Raw genomic sequence first — 17478 nt, 5'->3', positions numbered from 1 at the left:
AAGAATAAATTTAAAATAATTTAAAAAAATTAAAATAAATTTAATATATAATGTGTATAGATAATATGATGCAAAATCTAATTAAAATAGTTCGTGAAAAGGAAAAACAGGACTTGGATTTGAATGTTTCCACTCATCGGATCCACGTCACATCGAACTCCGACCCACGAACAGTCCAAGTAGGAAAGCCGCATGTAAGACAAGTGTGTAGCGTGCATAAATTAAAAGAAAGGAAAAAAAAAGGGCGAGTAAATCAATTAAGCCGAAAAAATAAATTAGTATATAGTAGTAGCTAGGAAGCCTCCAATTTCCGCCAGCCCGGATCTCTCGCGACCTTGTTTCAGACAAATTTTCTTCTGCGCAGAGCCAAAAGTCACTTGCTCATTTTTTTTAATCTTACCATTCTATCTATCCTTGTTTATATGTTTATTCGTCTCTCTCGCTCTCTTTCTGAAACTCATCACTTTCTCAGGTCCTCCTCGCTTTTGAAAGAAACCCTCTCTCTTTCTCTCTCTCTCTCTCTCTGGTTTTACGCCGTTTAGCAGCTGAAACCGCTTTTCAAAGTCTTGTTTAGAAGTGTACACCTGTTTCTCCTTCTCTTTCTTTAGTGAAAGTTGCAGTTTTTGACGCTGTTTTTCAATCCTCGCACAAAATGGATTTGGGTTTGCATGCATTGTCTTGCTAGCTAGGACCATTAATTTGCAGTACTCCTTATATTTTAACGTTTGGAGCTTTGTCAGTCTCGACGTCAACTTGTTTTTGACTGTAATAACATCGTGATTATCGTACGTCTGCTCAAGCGTGTTTTGATTATCCCAGATGATGGTTTTTTAGTAACGGCTGGGGTAATTTCGGTTTTGGGGTTAAAAGTTGGTTTTATTTTGTTTGTTTGTTTCCTGAGATTCTGTTTTATATATGGAAAATAACCTTGTTTGGTTCTTCTTCAGATTTTGGAGGAAGGAAGCAGAGAAAAGCAAAAGGAAATAATGGCTCCTACAACTAACTGGTTATCGTTCTCGCTGTCCCCGCTGGAAATGCTGAGGTCCTCCGAGTCTCAGTTCATGACCTATGACAGTTCCTCCACTGCCTCTCCCCATTACTTGATAGATACCTTCTATGCAAACGGTAAACCGAACTTTTTTCTTCGAGTGTAAGACGCTTAGGTTCTGTTTGGCTGCTTAGAAATTACGGGAAAAAAAAGTATATGCTGGTATTTTGTCAAAAGGTACCAATGGAAAACAATACTGGGTTATTGGCTTTCAAAGTGTTTTTACTTTCATTTTCTCAGCAGTCAACACCGTTAGTTTCTAAAGCTCACTATATTTGTAATGATCCGCAAATCACGGTGCTCAGTCTGGTGAAAACCAACCCCACCTGAGCCACCTATTACCACAGATTTGTTTGGCTGCTGAGAAAACCGAGAGAACCAGTGTACAATACGTTTTGAATCTGTGCGTTATGTGTTTTTCCCGGTTTTCAAAATTGAAAGGTGCTCTTCGGCAGTGCCTGACAAAAACCGAGGCATAGAAATGGATTGATTGCATTAGGCTCCTTTAAATCAATGATGTTGTTTTGTCAGTCCTTATATCGATAAATCTAAGTACCATGAAAGAAATCTAAGTCCTCTTATCCTCCATTTTCTTTTGCTCTGTAACTATAAATCGATATGGTTTTGTTGACCCAGAAAAGTCTTCGACAACTCGGATTAAGTCACTGAGTCACCATTTACGTTTTTCGTGTAGGCTGGACAACCCCGAAGTCCCAAATCTTCTACACTGAAGGAGAAGAGAACCAAGAAGCCAAAGAAGCTCAAGCCCAAAGCTGCCTAGCGGATTCATCCTTTTTCACGAGTTTCATTGATCCACAAACCCAAAACCAGCCAATTCCAAAGCTCGAAGACTTTCTCGGCGATTCGTCGTCGATGGTTCGGTACTCCGACAGCCAGACCGAGACTCAGGACTCGTCCCTTACTCAAATCTACGACCACCAGGGTTCGGCATACTTCAACGAGCAACAAGATCTGAAAGCGCTAGCTGGGTTTCAAGCTTTCTCTACTAACTCGGGCTCTGAAGTGGATGACTCGGCGTCCATGGCTAGAACTCAGCAGGTCACTTGTGCCGAGTTTGCGACTCAATCTATTGACTCATCTGGAAAAGATTTGGGTTTCACAAACAGTGGCAATGCCAAGGGAGCTCTCTCACTTGGGGTTGCTCAGAGCCATGAAAAGGCCATTGTCTCGGCTGAGTCTGATAGAACTAAGAAGCTTGCTGACACTTTTGGTCAGAGAACTTCAATCTACAGAGGGGTTACTAGGTATAAACCATTCAATAGTACCATAATCTTTTGTTTTGTTCTTTTGTTTAATCCTCATTATCGATGTCGTTGTCGTTGATTTTTTGTTTGTCATGTTAGGGGAGAGAACATACCCAAAAAGAATACCATATTTGTCTAAGGTGATTTGAAATTAGAATGAATACTAAAGTAAAATGATTCCTTCAAAATCTCATGTTTTGGCATTAGAGATGGAAGATTTTATATATATATATATAATATATAGTAGGAATCTAGGGGTCCTGCGAGTAATATTTGAAAATGATGAAGAAATTAAAAAGATGCTTGAATTGGAACTGATCATCAGAATGATTTCTAAAGTTTTCTGAATTTTGTATTGTATGTGCATTGATCTTGCAGACACAGGTGGACGGGCAGATATGAAGCGCATCTATGGGATAACAGCTGTAGGAGAGAGGGTCAGGCTAGAAAAGGGCGTCAAGGTCCTCTCTTTTATCTCTCTCTCTCTTCTTCTTCTTTCTCTCTCTATTTATTACATTTTGTTTGTGAAGCCAACTTGCACTTCTTTCCCATCTGTCTTTTTATGACTGACTGACTGACTGATGGCATATACACATACATGCACAGATGATGGTACGTGCTTGTATTTCTGCTTACGCTGTTCTGAATTTTCTTTTCATTTCTTCCTTTCTTTCTTTCACATTGATTTGATCTCTGGTGCCGCCATTTTGCTCATTAGATTTTCCCACTCAAAGGCACAAAACGAGGCTGGCTGGTGTCCGTATTCATTGAGTCGTATTCATTGAGTTTGCAATGCTGTTGTTGTTTTGAGTTGATGCGACCCCCACCCACCAACCATTCACAAGACGTTACACTCTTCAATAATGTCTCTGAGCACTTGTCTGTTATTTTCTGAGTTTGCCTTTCACTTTTTGCTTTTGCTTTCATGCATCATGGACCAAGCTTTGACCACACTACCCTAACGAACCAAAACAAAAACCGAAAAAAATATCCAACTTCGAAACTAAAGCGCCCGCTGTTGTCGCTGAAATTGTTTTGTAGTGGGTTGTCTGGTGTTTAGTGGTGGTGTCTTGGCTCGGTTCTGGCTCATCTTTTTTGGGTAGAGAGAATGGAACGAACTTGAAAACAATTGCAGAATGACATTGCTGTTTCATCTCTTACTAATTACCTTTGTAATTTATAAATTTGGGCTCAGAATGTGGAAAAGAGAGAACACATAACATGGGTCCTATGTTATTTATTGTTACGTGTATAAATTTTTCGGACAACATTAAATAAGAAATGAATGTTGTATGGTTCACTTTATAAAGCAAAATGGAAAAACGAATCCTCAGCAGTCATTTCTAGGGAAAGAAGAGAAATGAGAATTCATTGCAGGTGGAAAATGAGCTATTATTTAAATGGTGCACTGAACTACCTACCATCTTCTGAGCATATGCTAGCTATGGCATGCAAATCACGTTGTGTTGTTTTTAAATTTTTTATTTGTTTCGAGAAATAATATTCCAGCAGTAAATCTTGACCATTTTATATAATTATTACTATATAACACTCACGTTCCTACTCCTTTTCTTTAATGCATGTAACGTGGGACCTTTGCATATCTGGCTTTTGCTACTTCGAATTTGTTCTACAGTGTACCTGGGTAAGTGGTTCTCCCCCCCTGTTACCTTTTTCAGCATTTCCTTTTGAATTTACGCTTTATCTCATTCTGGAATAAGGAATTTCTGTAACATTTAACTTAATTGTATTATATATATCTGCTTGATGTATGTTATCAGGTGGATATGACAAGGAAGAAAAGGCAGCTAGAGCTTATGATTTAGCAGCCCTGAAATACTGGGGCTCCACTGCAACCACAAACTTTCCCGTAAGATCGATATTCACATTTCTAATTCTCTCATCTTATTTTATGCCATGATGTCTTTGTTTCTGCATGAAACACTGCGTGGCCTATATCATGGACTTTGAATCAGTACCCAGCAATTAATTTTGGCTTTCCCTATTTTTAGGTTTCAAATTACACCAAAGAACTGGAAGAGATGAAACTTGTGACCAAGCAGGAATTCATTGCATCTCTGAGGAGGTAAGGAAGCTTTGTGCCATCTGTTATTTATGGATTTTTTTTTTGTAGTTAAGAAGTTACTTGATCTGATTTCCTGTATTCCTTTCAGGAAAAGTAGCGGTTTTTCAAGGGGAGCCTCCATATATAGGGGTGTGACAAGGTCTGGACATTTGTATGCAATTGAAGCTCTTTGCCTTTGATTATATTACCATTATCATTCCTGTTTTTGTTTTGAAATTTTTGAGATTTTTGTTTTACAATGCTTTCATTTTCTGTTCGTTATCTTTACAATGGAGTCGCATGTATCATTTTGGTGCTCCAGGCATCATCAACAGGGTCGATGGCAAGCGAGGATTGGCCGTGTTGCCGGAAACAAGGACCTGTACCTTGGAACCTTTGGTAAGCAAATATATTTGGGTGGCTTCAGTGATATTGCTACTAGAATAGAAGATTCCCTGGTTTGTTCAATCTCACCTTGTATTTGTAAATGGAATTTGGTCAAAATCATTTTTCTGTGTCATAGCAAGAACTGTTAGGTGAAAAATACATGAAAAATGGATGATTTGACATTGTTTTTGGTTGAATGGTGGCAGCCACTGAAGAGGAGGCAGCAGAGGCATATGATATTGCAGCAATAAAGTTTAGAGGTGCAAATGCTGTGACCAATTTTGAGATGAACAGGTATGATGTGGAAGCCATTTCCAAGAGTTCTCTACCCATTGGCGGGGCGGCTAAACGCCTGAAACTCTCACTAGAATCTGAACAAAAACCATCACTAAACCATATCCAGCAACCCCCAACAGGCAGTGGCAGCAACAGTATCAATTTCACTTCAATTCATCCCCTTCATGCCATTCCATCCGGCATTCCGATTGATGCGGCAACTGCACTGTATCATCACCACTTTTTCCAGCACCTTCAACCTAACACTACTTCTGACTCTCCTGGCTCTTCAACCATTACTGCTCCAACTACTAATATGTTTCCACCACCAGCTGAGTTCTTCTTATGGCCTCAGCAGCACCAGCCCTACTGACAAGTGACCCGGAAGTTCTCACTTCATTGCCGACGGTGCCCCCAAATAAGTCAGCTAACATTACCGGAAGCTCTTGTTGTGGGCACTGTCCTAAGCTGACTCACATCGATCTGACCCTTTTTCACAGTTTCACTCTAATTCACCTCTCAACCTGGGGCGAGCAAAGGCAGGAGGTTTTTTGTCTGAAGGCTTAAAAGTTCCAAGTTCCCTTTAGGAATCTGGATTTTTGTAAGTAACTTTGGTTCAGTCTCGTTAGAAGTTACGGTACTGTGATGAATACTTTTGAACGGGGCATCCATCTAACTGCAAAAGTTTTATAAAGTATTTTCTTTCCATATATGCTGCATTTTATGATCCTTTTTTAGTTTTTGCTCCCATATTCTTGTTGGTCAGAGTAGAATCTTAGGCTGGACGGATGGACTCGATAAAGCATATGGGGAGCCGTCTACTTTTCTTTTGGTCAGGCTAGAATGCAGTAGTGATAGTTGACGACTGGTGTGTGTGTGTGTGTGTGTGTGTGTGTGTGTGTGTGTGTGTGTGTGTGTGAGAGAGAGAGAGAGAGAGAGAGAGAGAGCGCACTGCCACAGTTTCAATAAACAATCATCACTGCCACTGGCCAATTTTGTGGGACATACTCGAGAAAAGTCAACAGACCACGCTCTTTTTTCATGCTCTTTCAACTGAGAAACCCCTCAATCCAAGCAAATCATGTCATGAGCAACGATGAAATTTTGTAAATGTCAAAGCCAGGTATATGCCAGGTTAAAACACCACGCCCACGGAAGCCTGATATCATGGATTAACTAATAATGATGTATATTTCAGTATCTAGTATCAAAGCAGAAATACCTGGTGATTAATCATCATCAGTGAACGATTTTGCAGACATGCATCTAGTTGCTAGCATAACCCAATTGAAGATACGTCTAAAAGAAATCAAGAAACCTCCCATACCCATCTTGAACATAATCTTAGCCTGTAATTTTACATATATAGTACATTCTCTCTATATTATGTGTAAGATTTAGAGAAGCAGAAGAAGAAGGAGGAGGAGTAGGAGGAAAAGGACGAGTGAGAATTGAAGAAAAAGGGGCTATAGCTTTTTCATTCCTTGCGCATCACATGCAGAAAACTGCCATCTATATATAGTAAAATGGACAATTAATTAACCTACTAAGAATAAAAGAATGTACATCTCACTATCAAAATTTGTGAAGACGAAAATATACATAATGCCTCAACCATTTGAGGGACTTTCTAGTAAATTATTTACAATACAATTAATGGTAACGAGTGCAAGCAGTGAGGGCAGCTTCTGCAAATCAGGTGCATTGGTGTTGCCATGAATGGTTTGACCATTATGATTCTGCAGCTTCAAGGCATTGGGGCATTGTTGTGCATGTTGGCTCTAATACCCCCGCAAGATGGAGAATAGAAATTTATTATTCCCGTCTTGTAGAGGTGTGAATAGAGGAGACAAGAAGGCAATGACCTTGTAAATATGTCAGCAAGTTGGAACTGGGTTGAAACATGATTAGTTTTGATGTTGTCTTCAAGGATTTTGTCTCTGATTAGATAGTAGTCTACTTCAATATGTTTGGTCCTTTCCTGGAAAATCGGGTTAGCTACGATGTGAATTGCAACTTAGTTGTCAGTGCATAGATCAGCAACTTGTGGATGATGAATGGACATATTAGAAAATAGCTGTTTAAGCCAAGTAAACTCTATGGATATGGATGCCATGGGTTAGTATTCTGCCTCAGCAGAGGATCTGGAGACAACAATTTTCTTTTTGGATCACCAAGAAATTGGCTTAGAAAAATGTAATAGCCAGAAAATGATTTCTTTGTGTCAGGGCAAGAAGTCCAGTTAGAATCACAATAACCTTTAAGGTGAATTGGTGATGTTGAGAATAAAATGATGCCTTGGCCAGGAGCATTTTTTAGGTATCTTAAAATTTTGTGGGCCACTACAAGATGAGTAGTGGAAGGATTGTCTAAAAATTGGCTAAGAACTTGGGTGGGATAGTGTCAAAATGGCTTGAATACCTCATTGTGAGGATTTCTTATCATTATAAAGGCACCAAAGTGCAATATACACGGCTAGAATTAAGCCTAGATTACAGTAAATGAAATATGTCTATGTATGGAAACTAGCCTTCTGTACAGATTCTACGTAAATAAATATATACAAGTGTCTAAATCTAAATAAGGAAATACAGAGCATATCACGCTAACATCTGTCTATGTATGGAAACTAGCCTTCTGTACAGATTCTACGTAAATAAATATATACAAGTGTCTAAATCTAAATAAGGAAATACAGAGCATATCACGCTAACATCCCCCCTCAAATTGATGCTGGGCGGTCAAGAAGCATCAATTTGCTGACAAGAAACTGATGACGCTGTCGTGTCATAGCCTTTGTAAACACATCGGCGATCTGGAGATTAGTAGAAACATGAGGAAGTGTAATTATACGAGAGTCCAAGATTTCCCGAATGAAATGACAATCCACCTCAATATGTTTGGTACGTTCATGAAACACAGGATTGGCAGCAATCTGAATGGCACTGGTGTTGTCAGCATGGAGAGGGGTAGGAGAGGACTGAACACAACCAATTTCAGCAAGAAGACCCCGAAGCCAGAGAATCTCAGAACAAGCAGCGGACATTGCACGGTATTCAGACTCGGTAGAAGATTTGGAGACACGATCCTGTTTCTTACTCTTCCAAGAGAGTAAGGAGTCACCAAGAAACATGCATCAACCTGTAACAGATCGGCGCGTATCAGGACAACCTGCCCAATCAGCATCACTGTAAGCCACAAGACGAAGAGGAGTGCCAGTAGGAAAGAACAAGCCACGACTAGGGGAACCTCGAAGATATCGAATAATACGACGAACAGCAGCCAAGTGGAGATGGCGTGGAGCCTGCATGAACTGACTCACTTGCTGAACAGCAAAGGAAATATCAGGGCGAGTAATAGTCAAATAATTCAGACTCCCCACTAACTGTCGATATAGGGTGGGGTCAGAGAGTAGATCACCTTCTTCCCGACGATACTTCGTGTTTACTTCCAGAGGAGTATCCACAGAAGAAGTATCTTGAAAACCAGCCAAAGTAATCAGATCCTGAGTGTATTTATGCTGATTCAAAAAAATGCCAGAAGGATCAGTATGGACTTCCAATCCCAAGAAGTAAGTAAGAGGACCAAGATCCTTCATATGAAAGGATGCTTGGAGATGATGTTGCAATCGGGTGATCAGAGCAGAGTCTGTCCCAGTAATAACAATATCATCAACATAAACCAGAAGAAGAACAATGCCAAGAGATGTCTTGCAGAAAAATAAAGAAGAATCATAGGCACTCTGCTTAAAAGAAAACTGAAACAAAGTGGAGCGAAATTTGTCAAACCACGCTCGGGGAGCCTGCTTCAGCCCATACAACGATCTTTTCAATTTACAGACATCCGAGGAGGAAGAGGAGGACAAACCAGCAGGAAGGGTCATGTAGATTTCTTCTTTGAGATCACCATGAAGAAAAGCATTTTTGACATCCATCTGATGAAGAGGCCAGCCTTGAGAGGCAGCAACCGAGAGAATAGTCCGAACTGTAGTCATCTTGGCAACCGGAGCAAAAGTCTCCTCATAGTCCACCCCATATTCTTGCCGATTACCAAGTGCAACCAACCGGGCCTTATACCGATCCAGAGTCCCATCAGAACGCAGCTTGATGGAATAAACCCATTTACAACCAATGACTTTCACCTGAGCAGGACAAGGAACAACATCCCATGTATGATTAGCCTGAAGAGCCTGGAGTTCCTCAGCCATCGCCGCCCGCCAACAATCATGTTTAGCTGCCTCAAAGTAACCTGACGGGATGGGAATGGAGGACAAAGTAGCATGAAGAGAGGTATGAGAGAAACCATACCGGTCGGGTGGGCGAGATACTCTGGTCGAACGGCGAGGAACTATGGTAGGAGGCAGATCACCCGTAGAGGATGCATGCTGAACAGGCTCAGATGGCGGACCAGGCTCAGGAAGGGGCAAAGGAGGACGTCGTCTTTCATATACAAGTCCAGATTTGAAACGATCAGGAAAAGAAACCGGATCATCAAAATTAGGCAAAGCATGTATCTCAGGTAAAGACTCAACAGAAGAAGGAAAGAAGGACTGATTCTCAAAGAACACAACATGACGAGAAATACGAAATCTGTTAGAGCATGAATCAAAGCAAACATAGCCTTTGTGAGAAGCACTATAACCCATAAAAGCGCATCGAACAGATTGAGCAGATAACTTATGTCGTTCATGAGAAGGCAAATGAACAAAGCAGACACAACCAAAAGTATGCATATCAAGATAGGTAGGATGTCGATGATACAAACGAAAATAAGGACTTTCAAAATTCAAAACACTGGATGGTAATCTATTAATTAAATAAACTGCCGTAGATAAGGCTTCGACCCAGAATTGAGGGGGAACAGAGGATTGGAGTAGTAACGTACGAACGACATCCAACAAATGTCTATTTTTCTGTTCAGCAACACCATTTTGTTGAGGTGTATACGGACAAGAACGTTGAGAAACAATGCCTTTTTGATTAAGAAAATCATGAAACTCACGAGACATGTACTCACCACCCGAATCAGACCGCAAAATTTTAATGCCAGAAGAAAACTGAGTTTCAACATAAGCAGTAAATTGTTGAAAGACAGAGAAGACCTCAGATTTTGAGCGAAGAAAATAAATCCAAGTATACTTTGTATAATCATCAATGAACGTAACAAAGTATTTATAATTTGCATGAGAGATAACGGGAGAAATGCCCCACACATCACTATGAATCAAATCAAAACAACGTTCAGTAGGAGTACTATGAGAAGGAAAAGCAAGAGACTTACTTTTGCCTAATTTACAAGTGGAACAATCAAAAGAGAGAGAAGAAAATTGATCTTTATTGCCCAACAAACCAGAGTTTATGATATGAGATAAAATAACGGAATTAGGATGACCTAACCGTTTGTGCCATACTTCACACTTATTGTTCACAGTGTTACAAGCAAATGAAATGACATCAGGAATGGAAAAATGTAAAGGAAATAAACGTCCAACTTTAGGCCCCCTCGCGAGTATCTTGCCCGACACCTGATCCTGCACAAGACAACCATCACGAGAAAAACGAACATCACAGTTGTTATCAACTAGTTGACCCACTGAAATAAGACTAGTAGAAAGCTGAGGAGATACAAAAACATCTCGAACAGTGGAATCCATATCCCCAATAGCATGAATAGGTAACTGACTACCGTTAGCAATCTGAATGTGTGTCGATCCAGTATAAGGCCGAATATTGCTAAGTGTATCAGAAGAACTAGTCATGTGATTAGATGCACCCGAATCAACAAGCCATGAGGGAGAAAGGGAACCGTTACCTTGCAGCCCTAAGGCTGAAAAAGCTGAAAGAATCATTTGCTGAACCTTCTCAGTAGTAAGAGTAGATGAGTCATTAATAGGAGTAGAAGAAGCGGAACCCACCGTAGCCTGATAAGCATGAGCCTGGCGATTTTGGGGACGTGTAGGACAATCTTTGATAATATGTCCAGGCTTCTTACAGTAGTTGCAAGATTTTCGTGCACAATTATTAGCAATATGTCCGTATTCTTTGCAACTGAAACATTGAACAGTCCGCATGTCTCGTCCCTTGCCTTTTCCGTGAGCAGCATAAGCAACAGCAGTGGGTATCATTGTGTCGTGCTGATAAGTAGCCTGGGTGGCAAGTCGCTGCTCCTCACGAAGTAATTCCCCAAAACAAATATCCAAAGACGGCACAGGAGCACGATTCATCAAATTAGAGCGAGTGACCTCAAATTCAGGACGTAACTTCATTAAAAATTGATCGCGCTTGCTTTGCTCATGAATTTCCTGCACAACAGAGAGAGACTCTTCTGGTACCGTGGCATAAATTATGTCAGTAAATTCTCCCCAAAGATTATTAAATCCAGAAAAATAATCCTGAATGGAGAGATTGCCCTGAGTGTAACTGGCAATTTCATACTCTAACTGAGACCGTCGAGCCGTATGGTCCTGATTATACACCTTTTTCAAATATTCCCACATAGATTTAGCAGTTTTATAAGGCCTCAAATTGAGAACAATGAGAGGATCAACCGATGCTAAAATCCATGTCATCACCTTAGCATCTTTGATCTGCCACTGAGCTAATTTAGGAAGCTCAGTAGGAGCCGGATTACTCCCATCAATATGATCCCATAACTCCTTTCCCATAACAAATAAACGGAATTGAAATTCACATGCAGAATAATTTTTACCCGTAAATTTTACGGTAAAAGACTCAGAAGACATGAGGCCCGTAAAAAATAAGCAACGCCGAATTAAAAAATAATACCTGACCAACCAAAAACTGCCGACAATCCAAAAGGAATAAAGAGGCTGCCGAAAGCTCCAGAAACAACTGCTGCCGAGACCAAAAAAATGACAAGTGCTGCTGCCGATACCCAACCCACGAAGCCGAAATGGAAAGAGGCAGCAGAAAAACACAAACCAGCAACGGAAAGGGCAACAGAAAGTGCCGACTAGAAGTCTAGAACCAGAGCCACGCAAAAGACTGCTGAAAGCCACAGGAAAACCCGTAACCCACAACCAGACTGCACCGAAAATCACACAGAGAGGACCGAAACACCAGAACACACGAAACCCACAGCCAAAAACCACCCAGAGAGGACCGAATCACCAGTCCAGCACCGAAAGACAGCACAGATGCCGCCGAGAACACCAAAAAAAATGCCCGAAGGAAAAAAAAACGTAAGACTAGTAACCTGCTCTTGATACCATGTCAAAATGGCTTGAATACCTCATTGTGAGGATTTCTTATCATTATAAAGGCACCAAAGTGCAATATACACGGCTAGAATTAAGCCTAGATTACAGTAAATGAAATCTGTCTATGTATGGAAACTAGCCTTCTGTACAGATTCTACGTAAATAAATATATACAAGTGTCTAAATCTAAATAAGGAAATACAGAGCATATCACGCTAACAGATAGCTGATATCAGGTCTAGTTAAGGCGAGATAGAAAAGTTTACCTATGAGGCGTCTATAAATAGTAGGATCAGCTAAGAGAGAGCCAGAATGCTTGTTGATTTTGTGGTTTTGATCCATTGGAATTTTGAGATGTTTGGAAACTAAATGATTTGAGTCAGCAATGATGTCCAAGGCCATAGATGTTTAAGGCCATAGGTGTTTTTGAGTAGTTTGCAGACTTGAGTAGAAGTGCCTTTGTTGTAGCCAAGAGGTCTTCTCATATAAATTTCCTTTTGCAGGTCACCATGGAGAAATGCATTGTTTATACCAAACTGTTGAAGGTGCCATCCCTTGATGATTGCTAATGCCAAAAGTGTTCTTATAGTAACCATTTTGACTACTAGGGAAAAAGTCTCATGATAGTCTATTCCTTCTTGTTGGGTGAAGCCTTTAGCAACCAACCTAGTCTTTTTTCTCTCAATAGTACCATTGGAATGATACTTAGTCTTATAAACATATTTGCAGTTGATGGATACTTTACTAGGGGGAGGATTAGTGAGGACTTAGGTTTGTTGAATTTTAGAGCCTCAATTTCAGTCTCCATTGCCTTACACCAGTCAAGGTTCTTTACAGCTTGCTTGTAAATGTTTGGATCAGTGTGTAAGGAAATTGTGGCAAAAAAATGTGAAAAAGTGGGTGACAGATGATCATAACAAATGGAAGCAGATAAAGGAAAGAATATACCTGAGGGAGGAGGTAATGAGACCAGAGATTGACTAGGTGAGATAGAAGAAGTCTGCTGGCAGTGAAAGTCTTGAAGGTTTTAAGGAGCTCTTCTGGTTCTTGTTGATGATCTTCTAAGAACATGTTGAGTGGTCGGAGGTGAAGGTGATGGTGAGACATGAGGTGAGACAGTGAGGATAGTCAGAAAGTAAAGTAGAAGGTGATGAAGAGGATGAATCATGTGGTGAGCTTGGTATAGAATTGATGGTGACATGTGGAGCTAATGATGAATTGAGAGGTAGTGTAAAGTGGGGAGGAAAAAATAGAGAGGCATCAGAGTTTGGTAGTTGAGAAGTGGGCGGGAAAGAGTATGATTATGAAAGGGGAAGACATGCTTATAAAAAATGATATCTCTAGAAATGACAATGACATTATTGTCAAAGTCAATGAATTTGTAGCCTTTGATTCTAAAAGAATACCCAAGGAAAAGGCACTTTCTGCCTTGAGGGTAAAATTTTTTTCTATTTTGAGATAAAGTTGAGGCAAAATACAAGCAACTTAGAACTTTCATGTGGGAATAAGTGGGAGGAGAGTAGAACAAAAGTTCAAAAGGGGTTTTATTAGAAAGTAATGGACTGGTGACTCAATTGATAATGTATGTTGTTGTGAGTATACAATCACTCCAATATTTTTGAGGAAGGTTGGATTGTATTTTGAGGGCTCGAGCAATATTTAAAAGGCGTTGGTGCTTTCTCTCGGCAATGCCATTTTGCTGTGGGGTTTCCACACAAGTTTTATGGTGGATGATGCCTTTTTTATTAAAGAAGTCTATCATTTGGAATTCAAGTCTATTATCACTTCTGAGAATTTGGACTTTAGTTTTAAATTGTGTTTATACTAAGGTGCAGAATGCCTCAATACAAAATCTAGCATGGGACCATCATAACATTGGTAGCAGAATACCTCGGAGTAGATAGATCCAAGTACTTCTTAAAAAGTCATCTACAATGGTGAGGAAGTACTTGGAACCATCATAAGCTATAATTGAATTGGGTCCTCAGATATCACAATGTATAAGTTCAAAGAGTTTGTTGCTTTTATGAGTGCTAATGGGGAAGGGGAGTCTGTGATGTTTTGCCATGGGACAAACAAGATAAGGTTTATCACTAGGAATGGAAGATAAGTTGTTCTTTATAGAAAGATTTGAAATTACATGTAATTTTGAAATGGGTGTGGCCCATTCTACAATGCCAAAGATGTGAAAGCAAATCAGCAAATTTAAAAGTAGTGGAAACAAAAATATTGTGAGGCAAAGAAACAGGAAAATGATCAAAAAGAGCTGTTGATGGGACTGCATTAGCAACCAAGTGATATAAACCATTCTTCATCTCATCCATGCCAATCGTAGTCTAAGATAAAAGGTCCTGAATAAAAAAAAGTTGTGAAAAAATATAAAGCAACAAGAAAGGGAGTTAGTTAATTATTTTGCTGAAATCAAGTTTAAGTTAAAAGAAGGGACACAAAGCACATTATGGAGGATCAGTGTATTGGTGATTTTGACAGTGCCTAAGTGAGTAACATGTGTTGTTTGACCATTGGGAAGTCGTACCACAAAAGAAACATGAGAAGTGACAGCTAAGAAAAATGAGGTGCTACAGATCATGTAGCACTAGTGTCAATAATCCATAGAATATGAGATGTTGTGTTTGGTGCTGGAGTGGAGGAAATGAGACAAAAGTGATTACCATTCATAAGAGAAGAGGGAGTGCAAATTGCTTGGACACGATTAACTGAGGCATTGGCAATGGAGGTCTCCTTTGAGTGCAGTAAAGACAACAGTTGCTGATATTGGTTTTCGGTGAAGGTCAATTTCTCATTAGTAGGGGCTTCTTAATCAACTGAGGTGAGATTGGCAGAGGAAAATACATGGGGATTATTCTTAACATGCAACTTATGCCCAAGTGGGTAGCCATGAAGCTTATAACACTTATTTTCCATGTAACCTGTCATGTGGCAATGAGTGTAGAGGGGAGGTTGTGCATTGCATGCTTTAAAGCAGGTTTTGTGAATGTGGCCTTGAACTTTGCAATATGAGCAAAATGTTCTCTCGCGTTTTTGGGAATTGGTTGGTTTGAATGGTGTTTTGGATGGGCTATATGGCTGCCTAACAACAAGTGCCATAGAGTTAGGAGATGGAAGGCTTGAAAGCATGAGATTCTGCATCTCTTGCTGCTGAATCATAGAAAGTTTTTGTTGATGGGAGGCAGGGGGTCCAACAATATAATTTGGTCACGGATAACATGGTAAGATTCATTGAGGCCCATGAGAAATAGTATTATGCAGTCTCTTTGATATTTAGAAAAAAGAACAGATAGTTTGCCACAAGTGCAGTCAGGTAAAGGGTCATATATGGTAATTTCATCCCATAGAGTTTTAAGTTTGCCAAAATAAATGCTAATAGAGTCATGCTCTTGGTTCAAACTTGTCAAGGCTTTTCTTCAATTGAAAGATACCAATTTTGCTAAGTAAAGCAATCCTTGAGCTCAACCCAACTCTGTCTAGCATCATCAACTAGTGCAATGCTAGATTTCAAGGTTGGATTGATGGAGTTTCAGAGCTAGTAAACAACCAAGTCATTGTAACATTCCCATGCATCATACAAGGGGTCAGTTGGGGTTTTTGGTTTTAACAAAGTACCATTGATTAAACCAAGTTATTTTTATTTTTTATTTTTGGCATGAAGAGCTCTACACGTAGCTCTGGACCAAGTGGTGTAATTTTCTATGGTGAGGGGGTTAGGTACCAAAGGGATAGAAGGATTGTCCCTATGGTCAAGTCGGTAATGGTTGATAATATTGGTAAAGTTTGTAAAAAGGGAACTGTGTGAATCGTTAGCCATGGAAGGAAAAAGAAAACTCACTCTTAGAGCTTTGGTACCATGTAATATTTAGAGAAGAAGGAGAAAAAGAAGAAGAAAAGGAAGGAAAAGGAAAAGAGTGAGAGTTGATGAAAAAGGGGCTACAACTTTTTCATTCCTTGTGCATCACAATGCAGACTATTGCCATCTATATATAGTAAAACGGCCAACTAACCAGCCAAGAATAAAAGACTGTTTGTACATCTCACTATCAAAATCTGTAAAGACTAAAATATACATAACATCTCATCCATTTGAGGCACTTTCTAGTAAATTATTTACAATACAATCAGTGGTAACGAGTGCAAGCAGGGAGGGCAGCTTCTGCAAATCAAGTGCATTGGTGTTGCCACGAAAGGTTGGACCACCATGATCCTACAACTTCAAGGCATTGGGACATTGTTGTGCATGCTGCTCTAATATTATGTACCGAGGATGAAAAGGTTTAAAGAATTAAAACATTGGAGTTCCCCTATTCAAGGCGACAAAAAATTGATAAGTTACCAGTGGAAACTAGAATTAACAGAGGAAAACAGAGCACGAGCATGAACTATGAATAGAAAAAGATCCTTTAGCCTTAATTCACAGAGAGCCATGTAGATATACGCACCTTCACTACACCATCATAATCAGTTGAAAGCAGATAGTTCTTAACATATAGTTGTTCCAGCAAACACAACTAAGCTTTGACATCTCAATTGCTGGATAATGAACATCAACAGAGTCATTAAAGAGTGCATTAAATTTGAATATCTTTATTTTCATATTCTAGCAGCAGGAAAATAATCCTTATCCCGGTCAAAACTGAGAGAGAAAATAACATTTGCAGAAGTATTGAAATCACAGTATCCCACATGCTTCCAAAAAACCAGCATACTTGCATAAACCATCAAAGAAGGATCCTAAGTGATCGGTAGGAATCTGGTTTTCTTTCATCTTTTTGGGCCAAATGCCAATTCTTGCGAATTCTCAATAAATCCTTATCTGAGTGTGATGTGGCATCATGTATAGTATGTATAACAAAATTTTGAATACCATATCGGTAAACGTACTAGAACGAAATATTTTAGTATTAGTACTGTTTCAGGATAGTCGATATATGAATAAATTATATATATAAATATATAAAAATTATATTCCAAAATAATAATTTATATATGAATAAATTATATATAAATACATATATATAAATTATAAATAGCCCGGTCTTAATTGAGGGTAAAAAATGAGCTTGCAGTTTAAAAAGATGAAAAAAAAGTAAAGGTTGAAATACCGGCCGGTACGGAGGTCAGTATAGGCCGAAATAAGGACAGTACGAAACAGGTATAATACTTATATCGGACCAGTAGCCGGTACAGCATATACCGAACGATA

General features: G+C 39.5%; 1 protein-coding gene across 3 annotated transcripts; it reads left to right on the top strand.

The window, feature by feature from the left end:
• The first annotated feature begins 307 nt into the window (after positions 1-307).
• LOC122316832 (AP2-like ethylene-responsive transcription factor AIL6) lies at positions 308-5751 on the top strand. 3 transcript variants are annotated; one of them, XM_043133641.1, is made up of 10 exons: positions 308-472; positions 948-1125; positions 1743-2313; positions 2692-2774; positions 3950-3958; positions 4095-4183; positions 4326-4399; positions 4488-4538; positions 4701-4777; positions 4972-5751. In XM_043133641.1, the coding sequence occupies exons 2-10, from the start codon at positions 987-989 to the stop codon at positions 5412-5414; spliced, it is 1536 nt and encodes a 511-aa protein (XP_042989575.1). In that variant the 5' UTR covers positions 308-472; positions 948-986; the 3' UTR covers positions 5415-5751. The 3 variants fall into 3 exon arrangements, with proteins under 3 accessions (XP_042989575.1, XP_042989574.1, XP_042989573.1); XM_043133640.1 differs by having other exon boundaries at positions 308-578; XM_043133639.1 differs by having other exon boundaries at positions 308-845.
• Positions 5752-17478: the final 11727 nt, after the last annotated feature.

The sequence above is a fragment of the Carya illinoinensis genome, chromosome 7 (genome assembly GCF_018687715.1).
Source record: "Carya illinoinensis cultivar Pawnee chromosome 7, C.illinoinensisPawnee_v1, whole genome shotgun sequence".
In the NCBI taxonomy this organism is placed as follows: Eukaryota; Viridiplantae; Streptophyta; class Magnoliopsida; order Fagales; family Juglandaceae; genus Carya; species Carya illinoinensis.
This window is presented reverse-complemented; position numbering and strand designations above follow the sequence as displayed.